The sequence below is a fragment of the Aplidium turbinatum genome, chromosome 11, assembly GCF_918807975.1.
Source record: "Aplidium turbinatum chromosome 11, kaAplTurb1.1, whole genome shotgun sequence".
Lineage (NCBI taxonomy): Eukaryota > Metazoa > Chordata > Ascidiacea > Aplousobranchia > Polyclinidae > Aplidium > Aplidium turbinatum.
The window spans coordinates 6,782,776-6,806,953 of NC_137482.1; the positions used below are offsets into that span (position 1 = coordinate 6,782,776).

At 36.3% G+C, this 24,178-nt stretch overlaps 2 protein-coding genes across 2 annotated transcripts; both read left to right on the forward strand.

Moving 5' to 3' along the window:
• Positions 1–5,181: 5,181 nt before the first annotated feature.
• Positions 5,182–6,738, forward strand: LOC145779571 (transmembrane 6 superfamily member 1-like). The gene has a single exon (XM_082591191.1). The coding sequence runs from the start codon at positions 5,217–5,219 to the stop codon at positions 6,345–6,347; it is 1,131 nt and encodes a 376-aa protein (XP_082447317.1). The 5' UTR covers positions 5,182–5,216; the 3' UTR covers positions 6,348–6,738.
• Positions 6,739–6,741: 3 nt separating this feature from the next.
• On the forward strand, positions 6,742–12,182 carry LOC145779572 (uncharacterized). Its single transcript, XM_082591192.1, has 9 exons — positions 6,742–6,866; positions 7,233–7,354; positions 7,496–7,618; positions 8,136–8,163; positions 10,232–10,275; positions 10,424–10,481; positions 10,962–11,000; positions 11,293–11,339; positions 11,992–12,182. The coding sequence occupies exons 1-8, from the start codon at positions 6,779–6,781 to the stop codon at positions 11,310–11,312; spliced, it is 522 nt and encodes a 173-aa protein (XP_082447318.1). The 5' UTR covers positions 6,742–6,778; the 3' UTR covers positions 11,313–11,339; positions 11,992–12,182.
• The last annotated feature ends 11,996 nt before the right edge of the window (positions 12,183–24,178 follow it).

A 24,178-nucleotide genomic window follows, 5' to 3' on the forward strand; every position in this document is an offset into this window, starting at 1 on the left:
TTCTAGTTGTCAGCTGTGTTGCATTTGGCAATGTTACACATTATCACCAGGGAAAGCTTTGTAAAAAGTTCTTACTTTATATAAAGTACTTACACTTTTACTTTCTTTGTAAATCAAAAAAATTCAAAAAAAATCAGTATTCAAAAAAAATACTGGTTCTCCAATAAACTACAAATGAGTGAAGAGTCTCTTTAAATCATCATCTCAATTCACAACAGTTCAAGACAACTTTCCACTGTCACTTTACTACGCTGAAGAGATCGGAAGATCGAAACACTGGCCACTGTCTGTAGTTACTTTTAATAATGTCTTTTTAGGCATTACTTTTAAAGAAATAAAAAAGAGTCAAAAGTCATGTAAATTTCTCAAGATAAAAACCGACAAATTAGAAGTTTTATTTTTCACTTTTTGAGGTTTGATAGCTGTGCATTTTTAAGATAGTGTCTTCCAAACAGTGTTTTATCGATGCATTTTTTAAAACTTTCACTTTTGTCATGTTTTTTTTTGTTGATGCGAAACTCGTGTATTTATCTTACCGTTTTCTACATGTTCCCTCCAACATGAAAAAATAGACGCTTACAAAAATTGTTCCGTTTTTGTAACAGTGAGCAGTGGCTGAGTGGCTACTTCTTACCAGTGGTCCCATCCACAAATTTAAAAAAATACCTACCTAGATTTTATCTAAAAAAAACTACACTTTCTTCTATCTTTAAATATTGTACCGCCCGCCCATCGACTATTCAAACATACTGTATTTCATTCTACAACAATTATTTTCTGCAAGTCTTTTTTGTCCTTGGAGTCGTTTTTCATAGATGACAAACAACCAAACACCATCTATTACTTTGTTCACAAATTTTTATTTAGGTTCCCAGGTATGACAGTTATGCCCCGCTCTTTTCATGGCCTGTTTTGCTATCAACAAATCTTCCACAAACTAGCAATTGAACCAAAACTACTGGTACAATCGGGTACTCACTCGTTACTCAAACTGGAAACTGAATGCTTTACTTGTAATCTGGAGGGGAAACTAGCCTATAGCTTTCAAATTAGACAGAATTTACTTCAGATAGGCTATAGCCTATTTTGTAGCCTAGCGAAATGATTACTTAAAATAGTTAATTCAGCTCGCGATTCCTACGGTATATTTTTATGCAAAATCAATAGATATTTAAGAAAAGTTAAAATTGCAGAAAAAACCCAGATATCAACGTTTTATAAAAAAACCAAAAAAACTTAAAAACCCAGACGAGTAAAAACCCAGATCTGGGTTTAAAAACCCAGGAGGAATGGGAGCCCTGCTTCTTACGCATCTTTGGGTAGCCACTTTAACAAGTCGAAATTCTGCCACTGAAATTGACTACAATGCAACCGCCAACCAATCAGAACGTGTTATAAGAGGCTACCGTCCAATTGTGACCCTTCTAGCCTCATCCAGGGAGTTAATGCTTGTTTTGAACTTTATTTGGTAATTACAGAAGAAAAAGAGCAATAGCAGTGGTGAGAATCGAACACGCGTCAATGAAACGACTACTTTCTAGCCCTAACCCCTAAGCCAACCAGCTGACAAAAAATCCATCACTTAATTTGCTTTCTATGATCTTCTTTTCGCCATTTTTTACGTCACTTAAACCGTAGCTTACGATTGGTTGGCGGTTGCATTCTAGTCAATTTCAGTGGCAGAATTTCGACTTGTTAAAGTGGCTACCGCATCTTTGGCAGTCAGTGAATCAAAGTTTCCGCAAAATTTTTTCAGTTTTATCCAGAAGTGTTGTAATCTTTCTTTTGTCGAGTTTTATGATCTAGGCCTACCACAAAACAATTGTGACTGTTTTTTGTCGCAGTCTGTTCAATTTGATTTTTTGCCTATTTGGCTAGCCTTTCTAGTTTCTGCCCAAGTCAGGAAAGAATTTAATTCATCGAAACAAGCAAAAAAACTACTTGGAAAATGATAATAACAAATGACTGAAATTAATTACAATCTACACTGAGCTAGATAGGCTACCAACACGACTAAAAAACAAATACCAAAGATGTTAACAAAATCAAGAAAGATCAGGTTTTTTATCAAAATTTTTTTAAGCAATATTTCAAAACTAGTGTAGGCTTTTGGACTGAGTTGTTTGCTCTGTCTAATATTTGTTACAGATCATAATCATTGAAATCAAACTGAAAGAATTGTCAAACACCAACCCCTTTCTTAAAAAAATAATTAAAATTTTTATCTCCTTTGCCGAAGGTCAAGGCATAGAGCTGCGGCTGCTGAACAGCACTGAGACAACTGTAATGTTTGGTTTACAAGTGCTAAACTTGGCTTGTCACAGTTTTAGTATTTTCGTTTAAAATGTACTGGTGCTTAGACAGAGCTCCGAAGCTGTTTGTCACTGAGCTCGCTTTATTGTGTAGTTTTTAGTGAGAGCTAGGCTACCTAATTTTTTTCATGATTATCATTTTGCTGTATTTCGGTGTTTCTCTTTTTGTTATGAATCTGTATCATCATAAAAACAGAGTGAAACTGTTCACCAGGCATTTGATAATTAAAGTAGCTTGCGTTTTTTGGTGACTATAGGCTACTAGGTTAGCTCCTGATGTTAAGGATGATACTTAGTTACTTACCGTAGCTTTTATTACCGACATTTTGTCAGTCAGCACGACTGACTTTACAAGGGGCTGAAACAGGTAAACACAACTTGTTCAGCAACAAATGGCTCAACACAAAAGCATACTGACAAATTAATTAAGTAGCAAGAATCAGAGTGAAGATAATGCGACAGATAACACAGTGATGCCTCGAAACAGTAGGCTACCGTACTATCCGGCAGCGTAAATTTATCCATCTTTCTAAGGCTAATGTCAAGAAACGTTAAAATAATATGAGACAAGACAGAAATGGAATTAGAAATTACAACAATAGTGAAAAAACTCTGACCAACGAAAAAGGTGAACGCAAAGTCAAAGTAATTTTTGTTTACAGAGAGAAAGCTCTGACCATCATTCTGGTTAAGAACATGTCGTGCCTTTTGGTTTACCCTATGTGCCAACTTTCTGTAAACAATCTTTTTGTATAATCCTTTTCAAATTTAAGAGTAATAGGCTAGCGTTCCATAATGATGTTATGGTCTGAAGTCATAGAGCGTTTGCAAAGAGCGCATTTTTCTGGACGTTGAAATTTAATATCTTTTTGGTGCTTGTTGATTCTTGATTTAAGATCATGTTTAGTCTGTCCAATGTGGATTAAATCACAGTCATGACAGGGAACTTGGTAGATCAAACCAGAAATTTTACCTTTCTTTTATGGGGTCTTTTGCCAAGGGAATGTTTTTACTGTATCATCATGTTCTCAACAAATTAGCCATATTTACAGTGTCAGTAAAGTCAAGACCAGAGAAAAATATTTGTGTAACTTGTGTTAAAAATCTTTTGCAAGTTTCAGCAGAATCGTTAATAATATTTTGGATATGGTTTAACCTACTGATGAAATTTACTATTGAAAAAACAATAAAAAATCATTAATTTATGATGAACTTTGACAGGCATTTAGACAGTTAAATGTTTAAATGAGAAACAGCAACATGATATTCTTTTCCAAGAAATTTTAGGACTAGACTAATTCTAAACAAACACAATAAATTTTGTATAATTATTGGTCTGAAGTACTACTAGAACTTTTTAAAAGGAATCATAGGCTATTCTTTGATTGAAACAAAACAAGAATTCTTAGTTATTGGTATTTAAGTTTTCAACAATGCAGAAGACTTTTTATATATATATATATATGAAGAGTTGCTTGTGGCTCTGCAAAACTCATATTCTCAACCACATTGCAGTTTGATGCCTTCTACAATGTACATCATTCCAATATGGCTCAATTACCTAAATGTTTCTTTAATAGTTGTAACAGTAAATATTGAATAAAAAAAAAAGTCTTTCACTGTGCTGGTATTTTTCTAAGTATATAAGTCATTCTAAAGTTAAAACAACATTCTGCAGATGTTTTTGGTATGGTAACTATAGTTAAAAAACGTAAAAATTTCTATGTCAATCAAAAAATTTGTTTCTGAGATACAACTTGTACGGTATGTGTCAGGTAATCGATTAGTGTTGCCATACAGAAACCATACATAAGGCATCTGCTTGTGTTGCCAATTAATTACAAAGAAAATATATATTATATCAATGTTTTAGCATCAAGCAACACATAATTTCTTCACGATTTTTACCTAACGATTGAAAATTATTGCAGCATGAAGGCAAAATTATACTGCAACAATTATTAAATTAATATTTGTGTGACTATTTTCATAAATGCTGTGCAAAAGACAGCTGGAATTTAAAGTTTAAAAAAAGTGCTTCTGAACTAGTAGGAAAAATGATAAATAATGAGGTCATCTACCCATCATTTTTATATTGAAGAGCTGGTGAAGGAAAAGATGAGCTCATGCACTGGTAGCTGGGTATTGGGTAATCATACCTAGCCTCAAAGGCTATGGTTAAGATATATGTATAATTGTATACGGTATAACATGGTAACAATAGCCACTGCATTTATAAATATGTTTAATGTTATTGTTAGGCTTCCTCAGTGGCGTAGCCAAGGGGGGGTTTTGGGGGTTACAACCCCCCCCCCCCCCCTTTGGCACGCGTGTGACGTCACGATATTGAGAATAATGCTTTCAGTCTAAAAAAAAAATTGCCTAATTTTATACAAAACTGCATTAAAAGAGCGAATTTTGCCAATACCAAACATTCAAACATCTCAGCCAGGAATTAGCAACAAGAAAACATGGAGACTTAGCTTTATTTCCGAAAAATGCCGAAGAAAACATGATCTTATCCTTTTGCTATGCCACCGGACAGCACCATTTTACAGGAATATTCATACCCACATTTTTGTTGAAAATGCTCTCAGAATGCACTAAATTCAAAGTAATTTTTCAAAATTTTCTGGGGGAGGCCCCCCAGACCCCCCGCCGCTGGGTCATCAAAACCCCCCCCCTTTCAAAATTCCTGGCTACGCTACTGGGCTTCCTTATTATGTCTGCTTAAATTACTAGAACAGTATTATGCCAGGTGGTTATATACGTATGTTTCTTGGCCTCAGTAGCTATGATTATACGCTGTGGCTCTGTGTGCTGGTAACTCTTAGCCACTGCTTTTACCAATGTCCAATATGTATAATGTTTCACTATTTTCTTTAGAAATATTGATACTATCCAATGGCTTGTTTAAGTGGAGTAATTGTTTCCATCATCATAAGTTTGACAGCTTTTCCAACTGTGTCTTTTGCTTTAAACAGCACATACACATCCGACCCACTATGGCTAGCAATTATCATGTTTGCATCATTTCTCCTAATCGGCCTTCTTTGTGCATTGTTCTTAAAACCAAACCACATTCAAGAACGAGAAAAGCTTTTGGAGAAAAGAGCTTTATTGTATTACACTTGCTGTGTTTTTATGTGGACTTGTGTGGCCGACATTGCACTACAAGCCCATAACTTGGAATTATTTGGGCTGGAAAAAAATAGTCAGTACTTTGATTTTGGTGAAGTTTATCTTAAAACTCCATTTGGTTCTGCAACTCAATGGTGGAATGCAATTGTAAACTATTTCTTTTATGTAGTCATAATATTTCAAATCGACAATCATATAGATTGCAGAAGTGTTTCTTTGTATTGGTCTAGCAATATGTTGGCAGGTCAATTTGTTGTTATGGGTGGTTGTTTATCAGGGCTTTACTCAGATCAGTTAGAATATTCCAGTTTAGGGAATGTTGTATTTATTGCTTTACCACTTTGGGCATTGTATCATTTCTTGACTAAACCTGTAATAAAAAGTGCATCGGAAAACAATTCAGTTACAAACAAATGCTGCAACATACTTTTTTGTGTTGGACTTATAATAGCAACTGTTTTTAGCTTTTTTCGGGGACTTGGGGCTTTTAACAGTAAAATTTCAATCATAAAGTGGTATGTTGACCAATTTGAACCTTACATTAAAGACCCTGCTTTGTTTGGGTCCGCTTGGGTCATATTCACTGCTGTGTATGGTGTCCCAATTCAGTTGATGTGCATTCATGGCTTACTTAACAGAGGCTGTAAATGGATGGTAGATTTATCAATCATGTATGCAGGAGCTATTCTCCAAGGAACTGTTATATATTTATCTTATTCTTGGTTTCCATCAGCTGAGCAAAAGTATAGAATTCCACAAGATTCTTTTTATATTGTGCTGTTTTTCAATGTTTTTTTGATTTTTCTTTCTTACTGTTTAATGTTTCGTTGCGTAATCTACCCTGAGGACTTCCTGCATAAATCAACCATGGCTTCGAAGAAAAAGAAACATTGATCTGCTGCTGATGTCATTTGCCAAACTTAATGGACATTTCTCCTTAAATTTTAATGCAGTTAATCATGTTGTTATTCTTCAAAAAAATCACTGCATTGTACTGTACATATGTATTTGTAGTTTTAAAACACATTTGCAGTACCGACAAATGTGTCATACGTCTGTATCGTAGTGTTGTTAATTAGTTACCGTACATTTTTTGTGATTTATTTTCATAGCAGCACCTTAGTTCTGCTTCAGTTGTGTCAGTGCTTGGCTGTGGAATCCATAACAGAAAGCATGTTTGATCTATGTTGTTCATGACTTATCAAAGAGTTCCAACCATGCATTTTTATCGATATTTTCTACATGATTATATGCAAAATTATTGATTTATAATTGTGCATTCAGATTTGATTATTGATAATATTTTTACATTGGCTTCTTCAACGATGGTTTTGACAAGATTTTTTAACTCTCGATCCTTGACAACTGCTCGAAGATTTTCAACTTTACTTAGGAATGCAAAATCAACTCCAAGTATGTATAAAATCACAAAATTGTAGATCATAATGCAGCAACATGTGATTAGAATTCGTTGGTACAAGCAGGTCTTAAAAAGTATTACCAGTAAGAAAATGTTTTCATGAGAAGGGCTTGTATTTTCTGCTCACATAAACTATCATTTATATAGACCAAGTTGAAAGCTTATACATTTGATTAGTTCCATTTAATTTTAACAACAGTTAATGCATTTTTATTGAAACAGCTTTTCTGGTTTCATTCAGAAACTCTTGTGGTTAGAAAGAAGTGAATGTCTGCTTCTCGCCTCCACAATTAGTTCAGTTGTAAATTTTCGAAACCTTGAATTAATAAAAAAGGTTTAGTTTATTATTTTCAACATAGATGTTAGCAATCAAGTGCAAGCAGCGGCTGGACGCCGTTTCATGTCTGCTGGGAGCCCCGACATTTCAATGGCAGAAGGTTTAGCCTGGATATTCATTGCCGGTGTCCCAATTTCATTGTTTGTAAGTATTGTGTTAAATATAGAAGTTTACAACTGTGAAACATTCCGAAAACAATTTTTGACTTTATTGCTTGTTGTTATTCTACAGGATTTTTAAGTTGTATATAACTTTTGAGTTGACCACCCTATGTTTTATCGTCAGGGTATGTATATCACAAAACTTTTGAGAGATGGTATTGAATCTACTGAAGCGGGTGAAATGATGCCTGGGACTGGGCCACAACGAATGTTGACCAATGATCAATGGATTATGTTAAAGGAGCAGGTGTGTGTCCATATCAGTGGTGATTTTGGCTTAGCCCGAGCAGTAAAAGAATTAACAAGGAATAACTACATATTACTTTAGCAGTCCAACGCATTACAAGAAGCCTGGTTGCGATTTATGTTATTTTAAATACAAAATATATAATCATCTTAATTGAGAAATTCTTTGCGTTTGAGAGATTTCCAGCAATCGCTCTCAATGAATGCGTGTTATTAAGATTCAGACATTTTCTTTGTTTAATCCGCAATTCAGATTTTTTTTTCAAAGAGTTGCACAATAGACTTTTACATGAATTTGCCATTAAACTAAGAAGATTAGAATTTATGTTTAAAAAAAGCCAAAACTAGCTAGATACTAGTCTAATTTTTTTTTCTTATTTATGTTGTATTTATTGCTATCTTCTTAATTCTCATGTTGCTCTCTTAACCAATTAAATCTGTCTTAAGTGCAAATATTGCTGTCAATCTATGGACTGTATCGTTCAGTTTTTTTATATATATTTTTATTTATTTTTCAGGCTCAGAAAATGGCTGAAGAAGAAGAAGGTCAGTGTGGCATTGTTTGATCGATTAAATACAACAAAACTTTAATTTCTTAGCCCAAAATCCGCTCAAGAATTTTTTTGTTAAATATATCGACAAATCCACTTTCTTAACTTTTAAACTCGCTTCTAAACTCCTGGCGGCCATGGCCGCTGAGAAGTCACTAAATGGCCTCTCAAGCAGTCGCGTCGATAGACCATGTTTTGTCGCCGGTGTAACGGTCCAGGAGTTACTGTGGTCCAAAAGTTACTGTGCCGTTGCAGCGTGGCACTGTAGAAATGACGTCTGACCACTAATAACCAGAGCTGCCCGGCGCTTCTGAAAGCGATATAAAAACAAGAATTTTACAACTAAGTTTAATTGAGTAGTTACTCTCAAACTAATGCATACCTTTTCGTTTAAGATTAATTAATGCCTAAATTGTCAATGTTACTTTTTGAGCAGTAGAAATTTCAATTATTTTCATAAGAAAAAAAACTTAATTATATTTGGCAACCCTGGTAACTCTTGGACGGCGGTCACTCCTGGACCGTTACACCGGCTTCCGCAAGCCAACATTTCTCCTCCTGCGTTGGTATTTGAATTTTTTCTGCACTCGTGTTTGCACGTGAAACTTTTTTCTCTTCACTTGCATTTGCAATCTTTTTCACAAACAAGTCAAAGTCTCTCACACGCTGACGAGAAATATTGCATTTAAAAGTTTCGCAATAACTCTGAGTGTCGATCTATAAAAACTCAGAGACTAGCTCTACACTACTTGGGAAGCAGTGCATTTTACAAAGTTCTGCAAATATATGTCAGGGCCTTGTTCTTACCTTCGGAGTGAACGCAAAAACACGATATCAATTAAGCGATTTTTGAAAACACGAATATTTAACGGATTTTTTATTTTGGCTGCCGGGGGCGAGAAATTGGCCGGGCGGAAAGAAGCTCTGGTAGGCCATGCTTGGTCGCCGGAAAAGTAAAGGAGCTTAGAGGCATTAATTACAGTAAGAAACAGGTTTTCAGGTTAAACACATCAATGTAGATCATACATGATAGCAGTTTTGTCAGGGAGTTTTGTAAGTTTTGCTGGGAAGATTTCATTAATGGCACAGCGAAGTTTTTCATTGAAATGAGATTTCTTCAGATTTATATTACAGAGATGCATGCAGCTTGCTAACATTAGTATTACAGCAGTTCCAATCGACCTGGCCGTGCTGCCGTTTGAACTAGACATCTTATAGCTTAAATTACCTTGATATGACTTTATCTCCCTGCAGTCATTTAAACAATATCGTCATGTTTTTGCCCAAAAACTTGTTGAGTTTTGGAGGAAGCAGAGCTTTGTCCACGCATTTCTGGTTTAATTTTATAGTGTTTGCTTTAACCAACAACGCTTGATTGCTAGATCCGTCCTGTCTGTTTTTTTGTATGTTAGATTCTTGTTTGGATTATGGGGGTCCACAGAATCCAAACAATTAGGTTGGTGATCCACTGACTCAACGTATTTCACAATTCCTGTATTAAACTCAGCTTAGATGCAGAGGTTAAGAGACATCAGCTTCTTCTTCATCACTCATGGATATTTTTCTTCAATTATGTTATGGACGCTAAAAGCTTGTCATTCGATAATATGTATTTGAATGAAATTGAGCGTATATAATGTAAGACCTAAATCTACAGTGTTATATTTCATACTTTGGTCAATCAATGCGATGGTACTGGTGATTTTTCTTCGCTCGGAATTACGCGATCGTGTTTTCGTAATTTTGCTTGAGGTAGATGCATGCGGGAAACTGATTTAGAACAGCATTGACACACAAGAGCACTAATTGACATGAGCAAAATTCGACTAACAATATTGATGCCAAGAAGGCTGATTAGTATCATGTTAGTATTCATCCGCCAGGTCGATCAGTCAAAATTTGGTTTGGAAGCCGCCTACAAATTTAAGGTAGGTATTCGTGCTTGTAATCCTGTTAATTTGCTGTTGGTGTGTGCTTTGTTACTCTCCTCAGTTTGTCGCATGCTTGTCATTGGTGCGTTGCATGGCCTGTGGGATAACCTCACAGTTCTATTTCTTTTCCAGATGATGAAAGCGAAGTGGCGGCAGCGGCTGAACCCGATGTTGAGGTAAACAGTTCCCAGCGGTTTTGATTTCTAGTCGTCAAAGCAATTATTATTATGCTCTTGTCTAAATGTTTTAAACAGAAAGGCGAATCTGTGTCACGATTATTTTACTTGTTTTAGTTTGAACTCTTCATCATTTATTTTATTGCAGGATGCGAAAGAGGAGGAATTTGTAATCCTGGAAGATTCAGCATCTTCTCCAGTGCCTGGTAAATGAATAGTTGCGTAGTGCATGAACTTTTGACTGTTACTTATCCTTGCAACTTTCATAGGTACTTTTGTAGTTATTGGTCCTAAATTGCTATCTTCAAAAAAAAGACCAAAAGTTACAAAACATTTAAAAAAAATGAAATTCATTTCATCACGCTTTTCTTCCAAAGAGTAAGAACAATGTAAATCCACATTGGACTTTGCTGGCAGTCACAGATTGCAATGGCTAGCTGGTTGTTTTGTAGTTTCCGTCGTCGTTCCTCGTGTACAATTTCTGTCAGTGAACCTACATGCACGTTTTTTGGTTTGTTGAATCTCATGCCACCAAAACTATCAAATATAGTTTTAATATTTTGTACCATCACTAATTTAACCATTCTATCGTTTACACTTATTACAGACTATATTTTGTGAGCAAACATTAGTGGACTGATATCACGTTGGTTTATGAACGTTTTCACTGTTTTTATGTTTTTCAGAACCGGTTGAATCCAGTAAAGACCGGATAATATTTATTGGTAAGCAAAATAATTGAGAAAAGCTTTTCCAAATGCTAAAAATAGAGTGAATCTAAACGTCATGGTTTGTCAAACTTCTTCACAAAGATGTATGTTCCTGTTTTGCGGGTTAGGCTGTGCGCTAGCAGCATGTGTCAGAAATCAGAATTGTGTCGCTTTTGATACATTAATATCTGGAGATCTGAAAAGCTAATGGATTGATGCTGAAATTACATTTTAGTGAAATTCATATAACAAACTCTGGTAGTCCACTAAAGTAGAGCTCTTATGATGACTTTGTTTTGTTTAACAGATCCACCGACGAAAGAATAGATTTTTTCGAACTTACATGTAGCCAAGGTTAGTGTTTGGGAGGCAATATTTTTGAAATGTGTTTTCAACAAGGGGAACGTTCAAATATTACGTAACGCTTTTTTTACGAATTTTTGACCCCCCCTCCCCCATGTAACGCCAACGTAACGCTTTTTTCAATCCCCCCCTCCCCCATGTAACGCTTTTTCACTACGAATTCAGCACAAAAAACTATCATTCCGTACTCGAAAGCGTTACGTAACGTTTTGCTTGAACCCCCTCCCCCCCGATGTGACGCTAACGTAACGCTTTGCATAAACCCCCCCCCTCCCCCTCGAAGGCCTTACGTAATATTTGAACGTTCCCAAGTTGCAAACTACCTTGGTAAAAGACTCAGTATTACACTACTTTGTCACTTGTTCATTATAAAGCGATTTTTGTTCATGCAGTTAGGAAGGATATTTTGTGCACGTTGGGCCTATAACTTACCATTCAGTTGCACAATCATCTAAATGAATACATTGCTGGATAAGGCTGTAAAGTATTGAAACCAAAATATCAGCCAAGAAAATGTAACTTTTTTTCTTGCTTTGGGCGTTTTGTTACTTTTATTACGCAACGTAATCTTACTTCTTTTGGTAGGCTACACTATTTTTATTAAAATTACACAGGAATAGTGAACCTTTAGCATTCATTGCAGGGTGAATGTTGATCATTGCTGCTTTGCAAGGAACAAGCTAATCATTCTACTATCCACGAAGAAAAGAGACAATTCAGCTTCATGATCCAACAGGATAATAATCTTTTTGTGTATTCTTTATGTCATGAACCAGAAACGGGATTTTGTCGCTGTGGTCGAAATAAATGAAATAATTCATTATCATCTGTGGCTCAGTGTGATTGGATGTATCGGATTATACGAAGCCTAAGATATGAGACGTTCTCTATATGTTTTCAAGAATATTTTTGTTATTATTCTTTATATGTATTTTATGCGTAATTCAATCAATTTTTCTATTGGAAACGCTTTCAAAGTGTTTGAATCACACTATCCCTATTGCAACGAGCTTTTGTCTTGGTTAACAACAATTATTTTTAATGTTTGCCTCTGTGCCAACATGCATAGAGCTTTATAGGGTGTTTCATTTTTTTTACGATTTCTAAAATCGAAAATGCTGTGGCTCTAAGCAGATCGGATTTCGGTCACATACAGCCAATCCAAAATATTTTTTTGATTGGACGACTTTTAGAAAATGCGCAGTCCCCTCAAAGTCTGAAAAATTGAAGTGTAGAGAAATTTGCAGGAAGTATTCGATATCTCGGTAACGGAAGGAGATAGGTAGACCTGTAATGTGTCAACTTGTGCGGAATGGCCAATTCCTATCTGCGCTTAATACGGTACATTTTACTACCCTATCTGCAAAAGAAAACAAGTTAATTAGTTGCAAAATACTGTTTTTTGTCATATTTTTGATGTTTTGTTTCCAGTTTTACAGAAGCAAAACGCTTTCAGTAACCACTATGATAACAAGTTATAGAGAGCAACAAACCCTATGTGCTATGGCATAGGGTACAAGTGTGCTATGTATAGGGTACAAATATGCAATGACGAAAGCTAGTGCAATTCGTTATTACCTCAGCAAACTCGCAACATCAGGCTAAAACAGGTCTTTAAAGTCTACAATACATTGTGAAATGTGAAGTAGGCTAAGCAACAATCATGCTGCTGAAAGCGAAACTCAATCTATATTGCATAAATTACTCATAAGCTAGCAAATGGACGAAAGATCTAGTTCATTTGTTTTTATTTCTGACTATGACAACGAAAACCAATAAAAGCCAAACTTACCAGAAGTTTAGAAAAATGTAGAAGCGACAAAACGCAAACGTTGTTAAGTCCTTGATACCGAAACAGTGTGAGTAGTTTAAGATTTAGCACAGTTGCAACACATTAATTGCCTTAAAGTAAATCGTTAGTTGAAAATTCATGGTTTTGATTTTGTTTTAACTTTTTGTTTTCGTTGCAGATTAATCTCTTTGAATCTATTCTGCGCGGTCTCTATTGAATCCAGCTCTTCTATATTATGTGTACCTTCCGGAAAATATATTGGAAACCTTGTTTATCTTGTCGCTCACTTGCAGCTAAGAAGTCAGTTTAATCTGTAGCTCAGCGGCGATGGCTTTCAGACTCTCAAGCATGCGCTTGAGCAACCCATTTGAAGGACAGCTCTCCGTTTAGCGGCACTCATTGAATGGAATAATTATATTTCACTGTCTCTGGGAATAAGTCACAGACAGGTAGAAGCGTTGTCTGAATCTTTTTTTTAAGACTGAAAAAGCTACTTTACAAATTTAATGCTAGCAGTTTCGCATATTGTAGGATACTTGTAGAGGGTGAGAACCACGAACGCAGGCCCGGTCACTGGGATTGACAAAGTGAAAATTCAGACCCTGCGATGTCACTATACAAGCCTGTATCGGAATTAGCCTAACAGCTTTCATAAAAGACATGCTTTGCTCAGTAGTTAAGCGCCGGACTCAAGATTACGCGGACCTGGTCGACTCTCGGGGTGTGCAATTGAGCAACGCATCTCAGTACTGCTCTACATTTAGCGGCACCTAGTGGATGGAATAATTCCCCGGCGACAACAATCAGAAACTTCATTCTTTCAATCTCGGTATCTGGCCTTGCGTTAAAAGCCTAGTATAACCTACAAGTATGCAAACCTACCAGGAATCGAAGATAAAGATTCAAAACCAACCAACATTTATAAACTAGGCCTATTCATCCTGCTTTATAATAATAATAATTTATTTGCATCAGACAAAGCTGTCCATATCCAAAACAAAACAACAAAATAATACACAAACTGCAAATGCACAAATAACGAACAACAACAACGAAATAACATCAAAAAATAACAAAATAATACACAAACTGCAAATGCACAAAATCTCAATAAATAGGCTATCTACTGTTACAAGTTTACAGACAATGGTACGGTAGCGTTACAAGTTAGAAGAACTGAAAGTATTGAGAACGATAAAAACAATCAGATGACATGGCAGCCATCAAAACTAGTTAATAGCATACATAGAATTATTATAATGAAGACGGTAATTTGATATACGATGGCAATCAGACCTCATCAGGGAGGCAACAATAGAGTTAGACGATACTTCGCATCTTCCAACAAAAGAAAAAACATATTTACGAAGTAATGCATCAAATGTTATGATGTTACACAAGACTTGATGTTCACGTACGCTATAGTGTTTAGGCAAATTATGTATAATTCTAAACGCATTATTGAAGGCAACACGCAGACGATTAATGTCACGTTGATGATAATTTTCCCACAGATGACATGCATACATTGGAGTACAATAAGAACGGAATAGAACATTTTTAATATCACTGGAGCACTTGTAAAATTTGGATTATAAATAGCTGGATTTAAATTTTCAATACGCTACCTACCACACTCGCCTCGAAGTGGGTCTTTAATCATTAATGGGAAAACTTTCAATACTAAGCTACAGTACAGTAGCTAACTTACGTTTTAGGGTAAGTTTATCACATAACGATCTGTGAAAGGTGCAAGCAACAAATACATTAATCATAGGCTGTAAATTATTCAAGCGAATATTGAAAACGTCAACAAACTATCCAGTTTTAGAAAAATATCCCAAGTGAAATATCAAACTTTGAGGTGCATGAATAGACATAAATTTCTGCCATAAAATTTTTACTTGCAACAACCATTTGACATGAAGGCGTTCTAAGTCTCGGTTTGACTTATTCGTGATTGCATGGACAGATGGGTTTTTAAAATCTTAAGGAAAGGCAAATGCATAAGTAAAGTGGTTAGGGAGCAAGTTACGGCGCAGTTTGTGATGTGATAATAGCGGAAGGCTAAATTCTCATTTTGGAAAAAAACATAAGCGTAGGCTTCTGAAAATGTCAATAAATTGATGATGCTTTCATAAATTTTAAATAAACTCATAAAACATATTTATTTGTGTGTGACAGCGCCAGTGCTGTGTCAAGGGGATAGGAAGCGCCACCATCTCAAGAGTTTAGGCCTACAGATAATTAACTTTTGCGCTTCAGTAAGAACTTGTTTACCGTACTGTTTTAAACTTTAATTCCGAGCCAAAATGCAGCTATGACTCGATAGATTGATGTTTGCTGTTAGCTACAATTGTGTTGTTTTCTAAACTGATCAGGAAATACAAGTGTAGGAGCAGGAGTGCGCCCGCACTCCAAAACTTTTTGTTTTGTCGAAGGTTTGGACAAATTTGATCAAAATTAGGGTAAAATTTTCAGCATTTTCGCATGGTAGCTAAGCAAGATTATGCTCTTCACTTCTCGAAGTTTAAATCGCAAGAAACATGGAACAACTAAATAACTCAAACACTGCAAGAACAAACAAGTTGAACGAAAACTCAACTTATCTTGGTAACGGTTCGTTGTCTTTATCAGAAGTGGCTGGGGCTACTTCGAGAGTCAATGGTGATGCAATAACATCTAAACACTCCGAAAGGGATGTGTCGACAAACTTGGAAACGTTGACAACTGCTAAACAAAAAGATTTACTACGACCAAACGCAAAGTTACAGCAGAACACCAAGGCGAAGAAAACGACCACCCGTACACAGGATAGTGATGTTCTAAATACAAGAATGGCTGTGGGTAGTCCAATATCTGAAATTATGACCAATTCTGGCGAAAATGTAGTCGCCAAAGAACAGTCTTGGAATGACATGAAAGAAAAGCGAAAACTTATGCGTCAAAATTCAGAGACTCAAATCTTCAGAAGCGAAGCAAGTAGGTAAGATTCTAATTAGCTACATCAAAGATAGAGTACTTTTCCAAACAATGCCTAGAAAACAAATTTGTAATATAATTTATCATTATTTTATTCGGTAAATAAACTTCCATAAAATCATAAGTTCCTTTTCAAGGCTTAACTATATTCCTTTACTTGGGCCAATCTAGCGTATGGTAACAGTTACGCTACCAGTTGTTTGTGCACAGTGGAGAGACTCGTTTTAGCCTCAATGTGGTAACAGTTATCAAACTCAGCTCATTTCGGATGTAGACAGTTTCCTCAAAAGCATATTACGAGCGCTGAAAATCGTAGGCCATGCCGCGATTTAGTTTCTTGCAACCAGCAATACTCTTATTCTAGTCATGGCCACCTGGAGACGCCTAGGTAACCAAGTTCTAGCCCAGTGGTCGGGAACCTTTATGAGTGAGAGAGCCATTAAAGCTACTTTTTTGGAAATACATTTCCGTGAGAGTCATAGGTTAGGCTATACTGTAATACTTTAACACTTAATACAATTAACACGTGGTGGCACTGGTGAAGTCTTGAAAGTGGGAACGCGTCTTAGCAAGAGGAGAAAAACAGCGGGAGGTTTGGGAGATCTCCACCACCGAAAAAAATATGAAAAATTACAACTAATTTGGTGCATTCTGAGCGTATTTTCAGCTCTAAATTGTAATGAAAAGTTAAGATAAAACTTTTGCGGTTTGCACTTTAGAAGATTGTTTTTTTGCGAGCCAGATGCCGTCTTCAAAAGAGCCATATATGGCTCGCGAGCCATAGGTTCCCGACCCCTGTTCTAGCCTATATGAAGCGTCCATTATTAAGTTAACATGATTACGTACTCTAAATATTTTACGTAGGCAAAAGTTTCCCGTGTTACTAAAACGTAGGTCGAAAGCCGCGCTTCTGATATCCATGATTGAATTTAACCATCACGATAAACTTTTTTTAGCCAAAGCTGATGTTTTGCTTTATCGTTTTAATGCATTTTACGGGCTACTCCATAAAACGAAACATTTAATGCATAACGAAAAATAAAATCACTGCTTGTTTTAATGATACAGATTGGAAAGAGCAAAAAGCGATCTCCAGAGAAGAAATTCTTTCCTTTCCAACGAAATTATGAAAGCAAAAGAAGAAATTCAAAATATTGTACCGGATAATAAGTTGGAGGAACTAAATGCACGAAATGAAAGTTTGAAAGCGGACAAAAACGATATTACCTCACAGGTGAACAGCTAAAAGGAAAAGTTTGTAGTCTACCAGTAAAAAGTAGTCTACTAACACATTTAGGCATTTTACTCGTTTGAATTTTTAAAAACAACATTTTAATTGTCAACAACCTTTGGTTTTAAAGTTGAAATTAGGCTCTGGACTACAAACAGGTGTATTTCACAAAAATCAATGATTTTATCGTTCACCTGTATTGTCAATTGAACGCATGCCTTGCCTTGGAGCTAAAATACGTATGGCTCCTACGAATTGTAGGCTCTGTTACGTATAGCACGTGGATAGACTACAATGATATTATCAACTGTTAAGTGTCAAGAGCTTCTACCAATTAAAACTGAAGCTCAGCGAAAGCAAAATGGCAGCCTTCTATCCCCACAATAGGAAAGCAAAAAGTGTCTTCGAAAGTTACCATCAACGGTAAGATTTTCTCGTCTTGCCTAGAACACAAAAGCTCCCAGGCCTACACCTTAAGGAATCTCTTGAGTCTTGAGTCTTGACAGATCACAAACATTCTGTCACTATTCAGTACAGTCACTACGGAAAAGGCTCCCGTCGCCTTACTGGGGTGTTCGACAAGAACAAGTTGGGGTGCAGATGCTGACACTCGAAACACCTGCTCACCTAGTCTGATAAATACTGCTTACCTACATGTTGCTGCAGTGCCTATACCCGTCTCGTTAACCACTCAATCAACTACTCGTTGCGTAGCATCCGACTTGTTTAAGTTTGCGGAAAGGAAGCTTAGCAATTATATACACCGGGAAACGTAGCCTATCCTAAATATCCTAATCGCTTGTTCCACTTAAAGCTTTATATACTATTCCAAAAATTCTTCCTATGACAAAAGTCAAGGCATCTCTTTGTGCAATCAGCGCATACATTGGATGGATGAAACACAGACAGCCACTTTATCTAGTACAGATCTTTACTAGATCGGGTACGGATCTGATCAGATCTGGTAAAGATTTATGCCAGATAAAGTGGTTGTTTGGGAAGACGCTGGGAATAGGCCTACAGCATAGTGTACCACGACACAAAACACCACTTTTTGCCTAACCGTCGCTAAGCCTCCAAGACTGAACTTTCCACGGCCCACTTAGTCAAGCTAACTCGCATTCAAACATGAACTGACCACTTACATTTTGTATATGCCTAAGTGGGATTTGGCTCCACCAACGGTTTGTAAATGCGGATCAGAAAAATAAACTACTGACCATGTTACTTTTAAGTGTTCCATCTACTGTAGAAAGCAACAAATGAAATGCTTGGTATAGGTCTAGCAACACTGACAAAGCTATCGTGACCTGGTTTTTCACTACCTAACTACCTATTTTGAAATTGATACAAATTGTCTTACAGGAAAGATGAAAACACGTAACACTATGCAAAAGCTTTTTTTAGTTTTTGAAGCTACTTTTTATTCTTACGCTTCGATTCTTAATTTTAGATTCGATCTATCAAAGAAAAGATTAGAAAAGCGGAAAAATCTAAAGTTAAAATTTCAACGGAATTAGCTGAAGCCACACATCATTCAAAGGTGATTAGACAAGAAGAAAACGATTTTAATCAAGAATTAGACAGGTGACCACCATTTTTCCACTTGTTGATCTTTGTTTTTTATGGGACACCCTTTCAAGTGACAAATATAATGTTGTCAAAAATAAAGAGATTTTATCTTGGTCTGATAACTTTTATTTGGAAACACGTTGATTTTGAAAGTGATTGAGGAAATCAAAAATGGTTGTAAAATATAGGGTTATAATGTAGGTTTTTGTCGGCTACAGATTTTGTGGCCCAGTTGTGACGTAGAATTACAAACCTTTGACATAGCCTTAACCTGTGGAAATATTTTAATATTTTTAGATTAAAAATGAGAAAACAAATTTTAGAAGCAGAAGTATCTTCCTTATTATCCAGAAGACAGTCTACAGAAGTCAAATTGGAAAACGTAGCTCAAGCTTTGCAATTCAAAATAAAAAAACGTATTGGCAAAGAAAAAGAACAAATGGTATGTAAGCATAAAACTATTTTTATCCTGAGAACTGAGATGTTTTCTTGGACTTTCTGTAAGATATGGGTACACTACTTCAGCGAAATATAATGTAGGCTAATTAGGCTACATATTTTTTTTACATAAATTATCACGTTTTTTGGTAATAAAGCACTGAGCTTTTTTTGAGCAGGAAACAATGCAAAAAGTATCAGCGTTGAAGCAAGAAGTTTTGAATGGCGAAATGGAATATCGACAACAAGTAACTGAGCGTAATACATGGCAAGGGACCTTGGATGAAATTCAGCACATCCATTCTAGCTTAAAAACTAAGCAAACAAAATCAGAGGTTAAACAAAATTTTCTAAAAGAAAAGATTAAAAGATCTCAAAATAATCTTGTTGCTCTGAGAAAGGACAGTGAAAAAGTTATGGCAGACCTCACAAAAGCTCAGCACAACTTCCGTAAAAAAGAGGAAATCAAATCTAATATGCAACATTGTAATACCCAGGTGAGTAAATGTGATAGCCTAGCGAGGAATGTGAAGCAGAAATTGAATACATGTCTTGGAAAAAAACAAATTGACAAAAGCTCTATAACTGTTTCTGTACAGTTTTCAAAACTTTTGGAGATAAATTTCTTTTATTACTATTCTTCCAGTTTTATTTTTTAGGAAATTGAATGTTTTAAAGTGTGCCTTCCCTGAACACTCTTAAAACATTGAGGAAATAGAATTGTTTATTGCCTTGCTATGCTGACACAAAACTGATGGCCCGGAAGAGTTTTTCACCGTCATGTTTATTTTATTCTTTAAAATTACTGTTTACCTGACGAAAGATCAAACGATGGGCCATTCTCATAAAATATGCATAACGCATGTACAAGCATTTGATAGAAATTATGTAGTCATAAAGTCATAGGAATAGAAATTTCATAGCAAGGTCTCAAAAACTTCAAACTAAATCATGATTCACATCAAGGTTCTCAAACTCAAATTGCTCTGAAAGCCAAATGAACACTAATAAATTAAGGGCGCAGTACACAGAAAGAAATCAATAAACAAAATAACACAGTTAAAATGCATTAAAAAAGATAGTAAGAACGCGCCAAGAACGTTAGATCGCAAGAAAAAAAAATATGGAAAAACGACAGCGACTTCAATATGTCAATCCTCAGGAAGACTCAATGACACCGTAAACCAATCAGAGCATGTTTACATGGCTATCGTCCAATTGTGACCGTTCTAGCACTCAACCAGAAAGTTGATCTGTGCTTTGAACTTTGTTTGATAATAAAGAAGAAAAAGGAGTTATGGTGTGGACCGTGGGTGGGAATCGAAACCACGTCATCGAAATGTATTTCCTAGCTCTAACCTCTAGGCCACGCTGGCTACGACGGAACGTTTACTTTATTTACTTTCTATCGGAACTGTTTGCGTATTTTTTTTCTGTTCTACCTCTAAAATCTGATTGCTTGCAACCTAGCCACTTTGGCATAACAACTTTTGTAAGAGCCAGTAGGCTAAAACTTCAAAGCAATCAACCAATCAGAAGTTCAGGTAGAATAGCGTTTCAACTAATCAGAAGTTAGAGGTAAAACAGAGAAAAAACGCGTACAGTTCTGATAGAAAGTAAATCTGACAAAAGTCAATAAAAATATGATAGAAAGTGAACGTTCCGCCGTAGCCAGCGTGGCCTAGAGGGTTGGGGCTCGCGACTACATTTCGATAAAGTGTGTTCGATTCCCTCCCACAGTCCACAACCTTTTTTCTTCTTTAATTATTAAACAAAGGTCAAAGCGCAGATCAACTCTCTGGCTGAGTGCTAGAAGGGTCACAATTGTACGATAGCCATTTAAACATGTTCTGATTGCTTGACAGTGTTGTTGGGTCTTACTGAGAATTGAATTGACATGTTAAAGTGGCTACCGGTTAAAATGCTATTGTACCTGTACTTCTGAATGGTTGATTGGTTCAAATTTTTATTGGCTCTTACTTAAGTTGGTTATGTTAAAGTGGCTACCAGGAAAAACACTGTACGAACGCAAAACAAACGCAAACGAGAAAAAAAAATACGCAAACGAAACGACGGACCTGGAGAGTAAAAATATTGCAATCAACTTTCAAAAAGCGCGGAAAAACTAAACCCTTGAAGAACTGACTTCAGCAAACACCAAGGTTACTATTAAGATAACAACACAATGACTGAATAGGTAAATGGGTTGTGATGAAGTGATGTAACAATACGGGTTTCTCGCACCCAATAAAATGGCGCCACAAGAGTGCTAAAAACTGTAAAAAGTCGTGCGAAGTGTGATGGGCATTTTCAGACTTTTAAGCAATTTCAGAGAAAATTTTACCTTTTTAAATCTATGGAAAACTATGTGGTACTGTAATTGTTAATTATTTCAAAGTTTAAAAATCCATCGCGGGCCGCGTGTTTGAGACTCTTGATTTGCACGAATTGGTTAACATTAAATAATAATTTGCATCAAAAAATTGCATGATTGTAACTTCTAATTTTATTTGTGATAAAGTAAAAGCTCGACAGTTTGAACATTCAATTTAAGTTTTTGTTAATTTCGCCACAATTTCCGCCATGTCACATACATTGTTAGTTTGCTTGTCATCTTATCTAACAAACAAATTTCCTACAAATTTGCTATCTTGAAATTAACTAAGAGCCATTTCTAATGCTGCATAAATGTACAGTGGATTATAAAAATTTGGCAGTACTTGTAAGAGTCAGCTCGTAATTCTTATCCTGTAAGAACCTTCGTATTTTGGTGCAGTGGTAATCCGGACTAGTCCAACTGTCTGAAACAGTTGCCAACCAAGTGGCCTTTTTGTTTTTTGTCATTAAGTTTATAAAGACAACTTGTTTTTTGAAGATGATAATATGCAGATGATGACACGACTTTCGATTTCCACGCTACAATTACAAATCTAAACATATGTCATTTCGGATTTCGCCGAAAAACTAAATAAAAGCATGAAGAGTTCGCTCGATTGGCATGCAAAGCAAAGTTAACCTACCTCTGTTGTCACAAAAGAGATTTTTTTTGTGAAATTATGTGAAAATGACGTTGTGGAAAGCCTTTTGATTGAGATATTGTCTGAAAAATTATCCCTGAGATGTTGTTGTCTGAAAACTTATCCTGGTAAAGTTTTTGCATATTTATGACCTGTGCAGAAGCTTGCAAAACTAAGCATCTGTGAGGTCAAGGTTTGGCATTTCAATTGACTGTTTTCCTTACAGACCACTAGTCGACTTGTAATCATGCGCGACATCGCGTGGATAAGAGTAGCTGAAGAGGAAGTTCTATTATCACCGTTATGCGGCGATAGTGATGGTATGTTCAAATCATTTTTCCTGGTGCAGACCTGAATTTACAATGTTTTGTAATCATTTGTCATAATTTATTAGCAACAAACTTGTGCATTTTACAAGAAAAAACTGAGGGATTCTGTCTTTGTTATTGTAGAGGAAGTCGAGCAGTCTATGCACTATTTAAGTTTTCCACCAACGCATCAATTTCACATAACTCAAAGAATAGCTCAATTGGTTAGCCCCGATAGCTCAATTGGTTAGCGCGTCACTTCTGGGACGAAGAAGCTTCAAGATCAAGCTGCGCTGGTTCGACTCTCAGGGTGTGCGCTTGAGCAACGCACGTTAAGGACTGCTCTCCATTTAGCGGCATCCAATGGATGAAATAATACCCCGGCAACAAGACTTCAACAATCGGAAACTTCACTCTGTCAATCTCGGTGACCGGGCCGCGAATTTTTTTTCCTGCGAACTTTTTGCTACTTTGCATAGAGTTTGTACCCTATTTATACCGTGTGAATGCAAACATATTTCGTTGGTGCGTTTGGTTCAGTGGTTACGTTTTTGCCTTATAATCGTGAGGACATCGGTTCGACGCCCATCGAGGTCAATTTTTTTTTTTCTTTAGGCCTACATTAATTTTTGCGGTGCACAGAAGCTTTCAAAAAAAGTAAGGTTAAAGCTAATGGGTTAGGGTTAATTCTTAATCAATTCGGAAAATCTTACTTTGAGACTAGTGACCACAATCAATTTCTTATCTCAACTTTTTTAAACTTGACTAGACTAGGTGTGTCTCCAGGCTACGTATTTTTTCAAGTTCAATGTTTAGATTTGGACCTGGAGGTCAAAAATCTGCTGCTGTGAGGGCGAAAATGGGTAAAAACAGTTACGTACGCCGCGCGGTAACCAGTAATGGCTACACTTACAGGAATATGCAAATGAGACAGAAAGTTTGTGGGAAAAAAAATTCTCGACCGGGCCTGCGTCAGTGATTCAAAGCCTCTAGTCTACAAAAACTACAAGTATGCGAAACTGCCAGGATTAGGCTCTGCAAGAAGCTTTTCCAGTCCGAGGATAAAGATTCAATCAATCAATCCGCCCCAATAGCTCAGTTGGTTAGCGCGTGACTTCGTGAACGAAGAAGCTTTAAGATCAAGTGGCGCTGGTTTGACACTCGGGGTGTACGCTTGAGCAACGCATTCTAAGGACTGCTCTCCATTCAGCGACACTTAATGGATGGAATAATTCTTCGGCCACAACACTTCAGCAATAGGAAACTTTACTCTGTCAATCTCGGAAACCGGCCCTGCGTCAAAAACCTTTACAAGTAGGCCTATGCAAAACTACAAGGAATAACCTATCGAGGCTATGTTAGTCCGAGAATAAAAATTCAAAAGCCAAACCAACCAACCATACTGTAGTGGAAGCAAAGATTGTGATTTGTGCTACTTTCAAAGTCGTGTCTTATAATAACATTATTTAATGTTTTTTATGACCAATCAG

Excerpts from the sequence above, each read along its gene's own strand:
- LOC145779571 (XM_082591191.1), top strand. The coding sequence starts at position 5,217 with ATGGCTTGTTTAAGTGGAGTAATTGTTTCCATCATCATAAGTTTGACA.
- LOC145779572 (XM_082591192.1), top strand. The coding sequence starts at position 6,779 with ATGGTTTTGACAAGATTTTTTAACTCTCGATCCTTGACAACTGCTCGA. Across the intron at positions 8,164-10,231 it reads AATGGCTGAAGAAGAAGAAG|ATGATGAAAGCGAAGTGGCG; the intron begins GTCAGTGTGGCA and ends TTTCTTTTCCAG. Across the intron at positions 10,482-10,961 it reads AGCATCTTCTCCAGTGCCTG|AACCGGTTGAATCCAGTAAA; the intron begins GTAAATGAATAG and ends TATGTTTTTCAG.